This window comes from Psittacula echo (assembly GCF_963264785.1).
Source record: "Psittacula echo genome assembly, chromosome: 7".
Lineage (NCBI taxonomy): Eukaryota > Metazoa > Chordata > Aves > Psittaciformes > Psittacidae > Psittacula > Psittacula echo.
The window spans coordinates 20,991,708-21,005,053 of NC_137740.1; the positions used below are offsets into that span (position 1 = coordinate 20,991,708).

At 52.0% G+C, this 13,346-nt stretch overlaps 2 protein-coding genes across 3 annotated transcripts in view; one reads left to right on the plus strand and one right to left on the minus strand.

Annotated features, from left to right (window-relative positions):
* Nucleotides 1-210: 210 nt before the first annotated feature.
* MYOC (myocilin) lies at nucleotides 211-2,273 on the plus strand (the record flags this gene model as incomplete). Its single annotated transcript, XM_080623986.1, has 3 exons — nucleotides 211-709; nucleotides 1,239-1,358; nucleotides 1,489-2,273. The coding sequence occupies 3 exons, from the start codon at nucleotides 211-213 to the stop codon at nucleotides 2,271-2,273; spliced, it is 1,404 nt and encodes a 467-aa protein (XP_080480112.1).
* Nucleotides 2,274-9,856: 7,583 nt separating this feature from the next.
* The window catches only part of PRRC2C (proline rich coiled-coil 2C), an 80,531-nt gene continuing 77,041 nt past the window's right edge, over nucleotides 9,857-13,346 (minus strand). For both annotated transcript variants that reach the window (XM_080622816.1, XM_080622817.1), the window contains one exon: nucleotides 9,857-11,787. In XM_080622816.1, coding sequence (XP_080478942.1) covers nucleotides 11,521-11,787 — 267 coding nt within the window. In that variant the 3' untranslated portion in view covers nucleotides 9,857-11,520. The remainder of the gene's footprint in view (nucleotides 11,788-13,346) is intronic.

A 13,346-nucleotide genomic window follows, 5' to 3' on the forward strand; every position in this document is an offset into this window, starting at 1 on the left:
GGTTGCCGGAGTTCGGCCAGCGGCCTCGGGGAGTCCGGGCGGGGGGGGTGCCTGCTGCCGCTGGGCGAAAGCCGCCGCCGCCGCCACAGGCATCTGGAAGGTTCTGGCTCGTCCGTCCCCTCTCCGCCCTGACCCTCTCCCCGCCGCCCTCCTGCCCTATAAATGCGGGCGGCAGCACGGAGACATTGACGGTATTGATAGCACGGGGCCATGCTGGGGGTTTGGCTTGTGCTCTTGGGCGGCCTGGCACTGGGCTGCCGGGGCGAGAGAGCCTTTCTAACGCGTGCGGATGACAGCACCGGGCGTTGCACCTACTCCTTCACTGTGGCCAGCCCCGTCGAGGCCGCCTGCCCCAGTGCCGGCGGCGGGCTCGAGCTGCGGGCAGAGCTGGCCTCTCTCGCCGCTCGCCTGAGCCGGCTGGAGAGCCGGGAGAGGGGCGCGGGGGGCTCGGGGCCACGGGGTGTTGAGGCGGGAGGAGCACGGGACTCCCAGCAAGCGTCCCCGGCCGGTGGCCTGGAGGACGCTTATGGCGAGCTGCTGCAGGCTAAGTCCCGGCTGGAGGAGGAGAAGGGGCGGCTGGAGCGGGAGAACGCGGAGCTGAGGAGGCGGCTGGAGAGCAGCGCCCAGGAGATCGCCCGGCTGCGGGCCACCCCTTGCTCCCCCGGTGGAGAGGAGCCCGACCGCGAAGCCCTGCGTGTCCCCGGCAAAGGTAAGGGTGGGGGCCGCGGCGCCGTGAGCAGCCCTGGCACCGAGGCTCTGCAGAGCCTCTTCACTGCCGCCTGTGCAGTGCACCCACTGCTGCCCCGTTCTTGGGGACCCCGGCAGGGCGCTCCTCTGCTGCAGAGCTCAGCCGGGGGGATCACAGCCCATTGCACCAAACCCCCTCCCATCCCTAAATCAGGGCTGGCAGCCCGAGCCCACTCATCACACCATCCACCCTGCAGCAGAGGGGGGAACGCAGGGAACTGTGCTCATCTGGGGGTTTAGGAGATTCCCTGAAGGAACATTAAACTCCGGATCTGAGGAGCAACAGCATCAGCTGCTGAGCAGCACCCCCATCAGCGGGTCACAGATGTGCCCCACTGCAGCAGAAGCAGGCACTGGGCTCCTGACAGAGGTGTTGGCGTTGTGGGGGGGCAACAGTCCATCATGGAAACCCCCAGCGGTGGGGAGGGCAGGTGTGGTGGTGAGGGGAGCTGGCTCAGACCCTGCTCACATTGCACCTTGCCCCACCACAGCCCCTCGCTGGAACCTGCAGCCCCTCACGTACCAGGAGCTGCAGTCAGAGAGGACAGAGGTTCCCGCATCCCGGATGCTGGAGGAGACTGCACTCAGCCGCCAGGGGACGGAGGAATCGGGTACTGCTACCGGCACGGTCGGCCCCATGCTTCGCTGCTAACAAACAGTGCCTGGTCCTCTTGAGGGGTTCACCAGGCGCAGCTACTGCTGAGCAATAACTCTTTTCTCTTCCTTCCTGTCCCTGAGCAGGCTGCGGTGAGCTGGTGTGGGTTGGGGAGCCTGTTGTCTTCGGCCGGGCAGACTCCATCGCAGGCAAGTACGGTGTGTGGATGAAGGACCCTGAGCCCGTGCCCCCCTTCACGCGGGAGACCACCTGGCGCGTGGACACGGTGGGCACAGAGGTGCGCCAGCTCTTCCAGTATGAGGCGGCTGAGCAGCTGGCCCAGGGCTACCCTGCCAAGGTTCACATCCTGCCGCGGCCCCTGGAGAGCAACGGAGCTGTCATCTACCGCGGCGGGCTCTTCTTCCAGCCCCGCCGCTCCCACGCTGTGGCCCGCTACGACCTGCGGACAGAGGCCATCACGGCCGAGAAGGAGATCCCTGGTGCTGGCTATCATGGACAGTACCCTTACGCTTGGGGAGGCTACACCGATATTGATCTGGCCGTGGATGAGATGGGGCTCTGGGTGATCTACAGCACCGAGAAGGCCCGGGGGGCCATCATCCTCTCCAAGCTGGACCCGGAGACACTGGAGATCCGGCAGACCTGGGAGACCAACATCCGCAAGCGGGGAGTGGCCAACTCGTTCATCATCTGTGGCACCCTCTACACCATCAGCAGCTACTCAGCTCCCAATGCCACCATCAACTTTGCCTACAACACAACCACTGGCACCAGCCGGGCCCTCAGCATCCCCTTTGAGAACCGCTTCCGGTACCTCAGCATGGTGGACTACAACCCCACTGAGCGGCAGCTCTTTGCCTGGGACAGCTTCAACATGGTCACCTACCCCGTCCGCCTCTCCCAGGTGTGAGCCGGGGCTGTGCTGGCTGAGCCCCTCTGACCCCTGTATGTGCCTCAGCACCCTGCTTTGCTCCCCAGCTCCCCCCAGCACGGCCAGGAGTGCCGCCTCAGCTAGCCCTACGCAATTGTGGGGACCACACGCTGCTCAGGTGCACCGTGATGGGGCCACCGGCATTCCCAGTGGCACCTCCAGCAACAGCCCACTGTGTGTGTGTGCAGTGGAGAGAAATGAAGTGCTTCTCTAGAGCCTGGTCAAGCCAGTGAAGCGCCTTTCTGGGTTTTGAATGAACCACTCCTGCATCCTCTGGGAGCCGGCATGCTGGCCTCACTGAATCTGAGGAGGGAGGGCTCAAGCGCTGAAGACTGGGCAAGGCAGTGGTGGAGGTAGGGGGAGGCTGTCTGGGAAGGTCCCACCTTATGAATAAAAGCTTTCCCTGGTTGCAAGCAGCAACCCTTCTGTGGGGCCAAGGTTTGTGTTTCCAGGCTCTGGCTGAGCACGAGCACCACTGCTGCCCCTCAGACTCCCCTCAGCAGCAGCAGTTTTGGGGAGGCCTCCACAGTTCATTCCAGACTTGCAGAGGAGAGCAGCGTTTGCCTACCACCAGCAGCCCTACAAAACAGAGCTCCCCTGCTGAGAGCCCATAAGCCCTGCTGCATCCCACACTGCAGGTGCCTGGGGCATTCCAGAGCTCAGCCACCTCCAAAAATTACCTGTTCGGATCAAACGCAGCAGGGAGTATGGGCACTTATTGCACAACCCTTGTTTTATTGGGGAAACAAAATAAGCCAAGAGAGGTGAGGTGAGGAATGCTGGCAGAGCATCCTGCAGCCGAGCAGCCTCTTGGTGAGCTCAGCTCCTCTCAGCCATGTGCTTCAGGTTAATTGTCCGTGCCTGGCCACCTATGCAGTGTGGCCACTGTGGCCCCACTCCACATGCCAGGCCAAGCCACACTCTTCTGTTTACTATAGAAAGTTTGTAGGAGGCTGTTTCTGCCCCCTTCCCAGGCACTTGGGACAGACAGGACAGCAGCGGCCCCATCCCTGGGGGGTGCACAGGGTGCCAGCCCAATAGACACCAACCAGCACTGCTGCCCTGCACCTCATCTTTCCAAACCTGGTTTTTCCTGGGGGTTGGTGGGCCAGTGCCCCCCTTGGTGCACCAAGAGGCTGAAGGTGCTGGGGGCAACCAGTAAAGCTTTGGCCAGGAAAATGCCATATTTGGGAGGCAGCTGCTGATGCAGCCAACTCCAAGAGCACCTTTATTTAGCATGTTGTGACATGACCACAACATTGAATTGGAATAAAAGTTAAAGCTTCAGCACTAACCCCCAGAGATTTACCAGATGGGGAGGATTAGTGAGCTGCAGGTGGCTGGTGCTGGGGGCAGTGTGGGGTGGAAGGGATGAGGACACTGAGGCAGGGCTGGAGGGGTTTGGCTGCTCACCAAAGGGAGGGGCCCCAGCTCAGAACTGACCCTGTTCTAGAAGAGCAGGAGACAAAGGGGTGCCCAGGAGGCAAAGGCAGCAGGTGCCAGCTGCAGGCAGCCCACGCTCCTCCATTGAGAGGGCTGCCCCGGTGAGTCCTGTGGGGGAAGTGAGGAAGAGCCCTGCCAGACCACTGGGAGGGGCTGGGGAGGGTGTGGGATGGGACACATCCTGTGGGGTCTCTGTTGTGTTTTAAACCCTGCTAGCAACTAAGTACCACATGGAGTATAGCCACCATAGAAGAGACAATATCCAACATTATACAGCATCATATGGCATATATTATACAACATAATATATCATCATAGTTTAATTCATTGGCCACTCTCACCCAAAATCAAATCTCCTTGAGGTACGCACCAAACTTCCCCATCCTCCCACATCACCCAGGTGCACCCAGGTCCCGAAGCAAAAGCAATCCCATAAGTTGGTTTGACTTTGCCTGAGGCAGGAATAACCCAGACTGGTTTCCCCAGCAGATTCTTTATGTGCACTGCAGGAACTTTCCCTCTCTACAGTGTGTAAAAGCTGTGAATGGGCTGGGCCAGCCATGTTGGCAGATCCCCTGCTGTTGACCAACCAGGTGGCCTTTGCTAAGTGTATATGTATCCCAATGTTTGAAGTCCCACCACCCTTTTCTGTGGGTGGTCCATTTTAAGTTCAATTTCTCCAGAGGCTGGTGCATAGTAGGGGATGTAATATACCCACTTGATGCTGTGCTGTTTGGCCCAAGTGTCTATAAGGTTATTCCAGAAATTAGTCCCATTGTGTGACTTTTTCTGGTGTTTTCATCTCCCCCCACAATAATGTCATCAGTGTTCTGGAGCTTGCCCCTGTTGCAATGCATTCTGGATCAGTCCGTGGCAGATGGTAGGGCTGTGTTTCCACCCCTGGGGCAGTCGGTTCCAAGTGTACTGGACACCCCTCAAAGTAAAAGCAAACTGTGACCTGCACTCTGTTGCCAAAGGAATTGAGAAGAATGCATTGGCAATATCAGTCGTGGCATACCACTTGGCTGCCTTTGACTCCAGTTCATACTGAAGGTCTAGCATGTCCAGTATGGCAGCACTCAATGGTGGTGTGACTTCATTCAGGCCACAATAGTCTACTGTTAGTCTCCACTCTCCGTTAGACTTTCGCACTGGCCATATGGGGCTATTAAAGGGTGAGCGGGTCCTGCTGATCACTCCCTGACTCTCCAGTCTACGGATCAGCTTATGGATGGGAATCAGGGAGTCTTGGCTGCTGCAATATTGCCGCCGATGCACTGTTGTGGTCATGACTGGCAGTTGTTGTTCTTTGACCTTCAGCAACCCCATACCGGAAGAGTCCTCTTTCACTACACAAGCTGACATTAGTGTCCACTTCTTCCATAGGGGGGTGATTGATAGCAGCACAGACTGGTCCTTTGTTTCATTTGCAGTGCCTGCTACTGGAGTTGGAGTGGCTGCAGTGTCTGTTGTCAGGGCTGGAGTAGCTTTGGTGCCTATTCCTTTGTCATAGGATCCAGAGACCTTCTTTTCTCCTTGAGGGTACTGGATAGTGTTGAGCAGGGCTCTGTAGGCATGGGTCAGGCCCCAGCACGCTGTGGTGATTTGTGCTTCTCTGGTGTTGCCAGGACAACAGCATACTTTTTCCAAATGTTTTACTAGTTTTTCCAGATTCCACACTTGTTCAGGGATGAAGTTCCAAAGCACTGGAGGGGCCCACTCGCCTGGGTACTTGCATATATTATCCCACACACCCTGCCACTCATAAGTATCCAGCCTTGGGGAAGACCTCTTGGTGGTATCCTTAGACAGTTGTTCAACCTTAGACAAGACCTGAACCATATATGCAGCAACACACTGGTTCTTGGCAAAAGAACCAGGTTGGTTTCAAGGGTACTCAAAATCTTTAAAAATCTGAAATGCTGCTGTAAATAGCCTGGTGTGGGAGGAGAAGGTGTGGGTGAATGTCTCCTCCAGAGGCTGGTCCTCTGAGAAGGAAAGGCAAAAAATACAACTATTAATAGTTCCCATTACATGGCTGCAATGCTCAGTACAGGCACCACCAGACCAGTTTCACAACCAGCAATTCTTTCATATCAGAAGCCATTATTAAAAAGCACAACAAAGTGAGAGCCTTAGCTCAGGCCCCATAGGTGACAAACATCACCGCAGGGAACACATACTGTGTTACACATTGCAACTCTAAGAGCAAGTACAACAACTCAGAGAGCAAATAAATCAACATTGTGATGTGTGAATATTAATGCTAAACAATGAAAGCTTATAAAAAGCTTTTTTGACACACTCGGGTCAGATCTGTCGTTTTCTCAACCCTTCATGCCCCATGTTGGGTGCCAAAAGGGACTGTCGTGCTTTAAGCCCAGCTGGTAACTCAGAACCACACAGCCGCTCGCTCATATGCCTCCCTTTTCCGGGTGGGATGGGGAGGAGAATTGAAAGAATGTAAATCCCATGGATTGAGATAAGAACAGTCCAGTAACTAAGGTATAATAAAATACTACTACTAATGATAATAACCATAAGGGAAATAACAAGGAGATATAAAACTAAAAGGGAAAAAAAAACCCAAACCAACACCAAACCAACAAATGCACGTGATGCGCAATACAACTGCTCACCACCTGCTGACCAATACCCAACCTGACCCGAGCAGTGATCAGTCCCTTACAGGTAACTCCCCCCAGTTTATATACTGGCTGTGATGTGCTGTGGTATGGAATTCCCCTTTGGCTGGTTTGGGTCAGGTGTCCTGGCTCTGCTCCCTCTTGGGTCCATGTGCACCACCTCACTGGCAGAGCACGAGAGACTGAAAAGTCCTTCATCAGGGTAAGTACTACTTAGGAACAACTAAAACATAATAATACAGCATTAGTATCAGACTAAATCCAAAACACTGCACTATACCAGCTACTGGGTGAAACCAGGACAGGGACCAACCTGGGGCTGCAGGTGGGACCCCAGCACATGGAGGCAAGACGCTGAAGGACCATTTCTTGCTCCCTGGCAGGCCTGGTGCAGGGCTGGGACACTCACCACGAGCCAGCACCAGCAGAGGTGTCCCCATGCCAGCGATGTGCCCTTGCAGATGCCACGGGACAGCCCGACGGCCCCAGCAAGTCCCCGCTGCCCTGCCAGTGGCCCGCTCCTGCTCCATTTGTGCTGCATTAGCAGTTGTGTCATCTCAGCCGCAGTGCTTGAGCCATACGGATCGGCAACACCTCCTGCCAGCCGCCATCAGCCACACCACGTTCTCTAGGGCCAGGGGCCCTGTGCAATGCCAGGAACCGCAGAGCATTTGGAGTTGCATCACCTACACACTGTAGCGGGTTGTGCGCTGTGCCCTGGACCTCACGGGCTGCGGGACGCCGCTCACCATGCCCCGGTGCCACTCTTTCTTCAGCTTCCTGACGGGGGGCAGCCATGCCTCCACCATTGACCACAGCCCCAGCCCCGCCATCTCATCCAGCTGGGCAATGTATGAGGAGGACTCAGGTCTGCGCTGAGCTGGGTGCCCTGGTCCTGGCGTGGGGAGAGGGCACCTGCTGCCAAGGATTGCAGCTGCTGCAATAAACTCGTGGTGCATTGTGGGCTCTCTTGGCCTCAGAAAACGTGGGTGCATAGCCCTGCTCTGAGGAGCAGCCTCAGCCCTGCAGCATCCCTGTACTCTGCAGCAAAAACCCACTTGGGAACAGGCAGTTACAGAGGAACAAGGCAAACAGCAGGGTGATATCCAGGGGGGAAAAGCAGTAACGCTGGGGGTGAAAGGAAGCTATAGAGGTCACACCGGAAAAGGTAGGGGCTGTCATATTCCCACTGGGGCTGGGAAGAGCAAGGCAGGCAGCCCCTGCCTGCCCAGCACTGACCTCACCCAGCCAGGGGCAGCCAGGCAAGCAGCCACCCAGCCACCACACAGAAACCCTGCTGCTGAGGATGGCAGAACGACAGGTCTGTCCCAGAACAGGATGGGAGGAGAGGCTGGAGCCCCACTTTACCTCACAGCTTCCCAGAGGCAAGACTTGAGCCCCAGCATGAGAGGGGGGGCTTGTTCAGAGGTCCTTGAGGAACAGCAGCACCAACAGCTTCTCCATGAATGGAGACACCAAGCGCAGCCAGCCCCACTCCTTCCCACCATCCTGCTCTCTGCCAGCACCAGGGTCTTTTCAGACTGGGAAATCCAACGCCTAATTAACTAAGCCAATGTACACAGGATTTGCAGAGAGCTGGGCTGGAGATGAACAGTGCTGAATACATGGCTCTACTTAACAGGCTTTGCAAAACAGCCCGGAGAGCTTCCCCCCTCCCACACCACAGCAAGAAGCCAGCCTGGGCCCAGGGGGTTACTGGATTCTGACCCAAGTCACATTTAACCCTTGCCCTTGGGAAAAGCTATCGTCTTTTTACAGACTGATTATTATTAAGGGGGGAAAAGAAGGTGAATTCTCCAAACAAAATAGTTCCCTAAGCTATGGGGAGTTCAGCACAATTATTTGTGAAGACCAGAGCTCTAGGAGATTACACACCAAGTCCCACTCAAAAAGGCAAGATCTATCTCAGTGCAAGTGGCCAGTTATCTAGTTAAATGGCATAAAAATATTCAATGAACCAGGTTCAGTGACTAAAAGCTCAACCTGGCCTTACAGGCAGCTAGAGTTTAGGGCTGTTTGAGAGGCCCACATCAAAACTGAGTTATTCAGATGCAGAATATGCCCAATCATTTGCCTTTCATGAAGTTTCTGCAAAAATATTATCCTTGTTCTGCTCAGCACAAGAAACAGGCGAAAGCTTGGAATGTTCCCACAGCCGGCTGTGGGAAACTCGCCTGACTTTGCTAGTAGCTTTACTGGAGAATTTAAGATTAACCCTTTCAGTGGCATTTCCTTAAATGTAGAATAGTCTGGTGGTGGATATCCGATTTTAGGATGTCCTTCCAAGATGAACCAGGCTGAAGATAGCCTCAAACCAGGGAAACATCTCAGTTACTCTTCTACAGCACATGTGTAGATCAAACCACCATCTATGATCGCTCAGTTCCCTTCATCCTCCTCTCCCTGAGCACTTGCTGTAGCTGTGCTTGTGCAATTCCTGTAAAAACAAAAAGGGTGTCACCTGTGGTGTCACCTACTCTGAGGCTGCATCTGCCCATCACTGCTTGTGGATTGTGGAACCTTTGTTTACTCCATAGTGCTGCAGTTCTACCCCTTGACAGAATCAGCCTCAGCAGGACACTTGCCCCTCTGGAGTCCCAGAACCTGGGTTCCCACCCAGCCAAGCACAGGTACCTCTGCCTGCTTCCACCCACTGCAGGGCTGGCAACAACACTCCTGACCACAGGTGATCTGCACCACAACCAGCAGTGCTTGCACAGCCACCCCTGGCTGCCTTCTCCTTCCTTTGCTGACATGCAGCACCAGCTAGTACCTTCTCCCAAGGCAGGAATTACTTCCCAGAGACCAGTGTTTCTGGTGTTTGGTACCACGCTCCCTCTGGGGTCCAGCTGACAGCATCCTGCTGCTCCTAACCCCACAAACCCAGGGCAGAAACCTGGGATGCTTTGCCCTGTGCAACTGAAAGACTGAAGGATGTGTCAGACCTCATTCTGCCCCACACTTAAGGGCTTGAGTCAGTAACTGTATGTTCTGAACACGTGGTAGTGAGTGTACACTGCTTGCGAGCTGGGCAGGGAGCAGTTCAGGAGCAGCAGAAGGAAGCCTCCTGCACCCATGTGAAGGATCTGATCAAGGCTCCCTCCTGCAGGAAACCTCTTGCCCCTTACTGTGAGGGTTCAGCTGATGCCTGTTGTCAGCCACCGGCTAAAATGAGTAACCAGCTGTGCTCATCCTCATCTCTGACAAGTGGCTCTTCCCTAGGAAGGCAGCAGCTCACCAACACACCGCAGACGTAACATCTTGCAAACACAAGCTGCAGGTCCCGTCCAGAGCTAGATGGAAGCCATATCCCTTTGCTGCAAAATGAGATCAAAAGCACCAGGGGAAACAAAAATAAGCTGTTTCAAAGTGGTTTTCCTCAGAAGTCTGTTCTCCCAAGCTGTCACGCGCACTCTTTGCTCGGCACACGGTGTTCAGGCACTCTCCGTGCATCCTGCAGCACTGCGCTAATCACGAGATTACCCGGGTGCTTTATTTAGAGAATACTTTATTAGTTTCTGTAATCAAACCCATGTAAATAAGACCGTACATATTTCATACAGTGCGTTACCCCTGTACAAATGGAAAAAAAAAATTAACATTTCTAGACCAATATGGCTGTTAATTTCTGTACAATGCCAACTCACACTACAAGTGGGATACTTTTTTCCAAAGTTGACATCACAGCTAAAGTTTCCAAAAATTCAAATTATATATATATTTATATAAAAAGATAACCAATAGCGATTCACTAGGCATCGATAGCAGCAACAGCCTTTCCAGCTTCTGCAGTCATTTGAACAAAATTATACACATTAGACTCTCACCTCTTCCTTCCAAAACATGTGAAAAAAAAACCCAAAAAAACCAAAAAAACAAGGAAAACAGAAAATCCCAGAAAAAACCAGCAAATTCTGCTACTGATGTGGTACCTGGTGCTTTTTATTAGCTTTTTCAATCATTGTCTGGAAAAAAACCTCTAGAATAACATTATTAAAAACAGCTCCAGTATAGCACAGTCACTACTACATATCATAAGCAGGTACAGGGTATCTTACATTCACAGAAGTATCATACAGTACTGTCCTACAGCTATAATACTAGAGGATACAATTAAAAAGGCATTTATTTGACTTGATTCTACTTTCCAGCACACTGTGGGCAAGGAGGTGGTGCAACACAGCTCTGATATAAAGAATGCACCTTGTAGATTAAACTCTCTTTAAGCCAATAAGGTTTCTTTTATTCTCGTGGCACAGTTCGAAGTGCTCGCTGCTGTACACAGACATAAACTGGAAACCGTTTAGAAATCACTCGCATCATATAAAGATAGCTGGACAGAGGTGAACAGAACAAATCTGGCTATTGATGTAATGAACCTTTCAATTCCAGAGGTGAACAACTGAGGGGGCAGTGGGTGTAGAGAACAGGTGGCCAAGTAGCATTTTCATACGGTGATCTAAATGCAATGTATTTTCATTCAAGAAGCAGCAGCCAGCAAAGCACTGCCTTCAGAGGGAGATTCAACATCATCAGCATTCATCTGTGTTATGATAGGTCACACAGCAAAGGCAATTTTGCCAGCTGTATGAATCCCTCTCTTTATTACAAGATAGAAGCTTCTTAAGTCACTAAAAATTTAACACATATTACTTGGCCCAGCACCATCTTCAAATCTGCATGTTCTCATATGCATGTGTTTATAAAAAGATAAATAACAGCTGAAGATCAGAGCCTGAAGAAAATATGAGTATTCATCTTGTCAGCTTGGAACAAGCCTCCCTGACCACCTCCCCACCGTTACTACTGCTCAATTTTTTTCACTTTGGGAAACATACAGGTGTGTAAGCCAGTACATGCGCACACGTGTAGAACGTGCACACACCAAAAGCAGCCTCCATGCTGTTAGAGCAGACACAAGCCCAAGGAGCCTAGAATCTCAGCTGGATACGCAGCAGCTCGCATCCGTTAACTGCTGAAGGCTTCTATGTCACTTTACACTGTTCAGAGCCCTGCAGGGAGAGAACACTATTGTCTCTTCCTTTGGGCTAGAAATTCATGCTGCTGTCATCTCACCCACCCTCCCCTCTCCCTCCACCTCCATGGAAACACAGCCTCTAAGATTTTGTTTCTTCAGTTTTGATTGCCTGAGGTTTGATTGGTCCAGTTCTAACAGGTTTTGTTGCTGTAGCAGGCGCAGGGGTGGGCTTTTCCTCGGTTTTGTCCTGGCAGACTCCTGAAGAGTCAGCAATTGCCTCGGTGGGTTTGCTCCCATTCTCGTCCACTTTCTGCGCTTTGCCTCCTATGGGTTTGCTCTGTTGCTGCTGCTGCTGCTCAGAAAAGAATCTCTGGGTGGACTGAAGTACCTCTGCTCTCTGCTTTGCCTTAAGAAAGGGAGAAAATATGTTTACTGAAGAGAGGGCATTGGAATAAGAGTGACTTCACAAAGTATCTCCTAAATGAAAGAGGACAGACTGACTGCAGTGGCAAGACTTTTCTAGAAAGGCAGCATCCATCCAGCTGCTTCCTAGATGTCACTACATCTGCGCTCTTGGCTCCTCAGTAGTAGCTTAACATCATGCTGAGGCTTCCCTTGCTCTTCCTAATCCTCAACCCAGAAAAGAGGATCAGGGACAATAGTTTGAAGCATTATCTAACATCTTTTTATGACACTATTATTGCACAGTTCAAGAAGTGTAAGAGCTACCTACAGCAGGCTCAAAACAAAGCTTCACTCCTCACTGGAAGTCAGACATGACCAGAAGGCATGTGTGCCTGCACACTCTCATGCCCCAACACTACTGTCAGCACTGAGGGCCATGCCAGCTGTCATTTCTGCTGCCGTGTGGTCTGGACTTCTTGAGTGCAGGAGCTGTGCATCACACCAGCAGAATCTACTCTCAGCACCCCAATTCCTCCCCCAACACATGTCTCTGGACACAAGACTTCAGAGTCTACAACAGGAATGCAAGTGAACCAGGTTCAGGGGTGTGTTCTGCGTAAGCTGGGGCCTTATCTGCTTCCCATTCAAAGTGGGCATTCATCCCAGGCAGCACAAACTACTGTCTGGCTTCTTTCAAATTCCTCCTCTGAATCCTACCACTAACCCGACTTACACCTGTGAAATTCAGCCTTTGTGGCTACGTGTTTTATTTGTAGGTTTTACACTGTGCAGACCAGAGGCTTCAGAGATCAAGCACTTCGCTTTCCTGTCCAGGCTTAAGCAAAAGCAGGAGTTGCAGTAAGAGGTCAATCTTTTGGAAGCTGCACAATTAAGTCCAATGCAGTCAAATGCCTTTTTAAAATTAAAAAGGTGTATTTTTAATACAAGGAGCCTTCACTACAATACAGTCCCTAAGCTTCCACATACCTCTCTTAAGTATTTTATGCTGTTTTACAGAAAAAAGGGCAGGGGGGATGACACGCAACAGGGAGACAAAAAAGCAAAAGCCTGGAACAAGAGGTCTTGGCTTTCATACTGTGTAGCTGCTCCAAGTAACTCAACCAGCAACAGAATAGAAAAACTCTGAAATCTGGTGTGCAGGACTGCAGTAACAGTTTTCTTTTACTGGAGCTAGATGGACACCTGAAATCTTCTGCATACATTTCAGCCATGCCCTGAAAGCTAGAAGTCTGGAGGAACTGATCACAAGTAACCAAGTGTGACAAAATAACTCAGATTCTTCTGAGCAGTGTTTGCAGGGAGATTTGGAAAACAGGACTGTATAGTCGCATTTGCTATGACTGTCTAAATTAAATTTGTAATATACTCATCAACATACTAAGCATCACCTGGTAAGTGTACAGCTAATAAACTGGTGGTAGAAAACTAAACGGACCAAGTACGTAGAATTTAAGGAGTAATCAATTATCTGGGGTAACTTATTCTCCTACAAGCAGACATAACCAGGAAAAAAACACATTCCTTTGCTTTTACACCTGA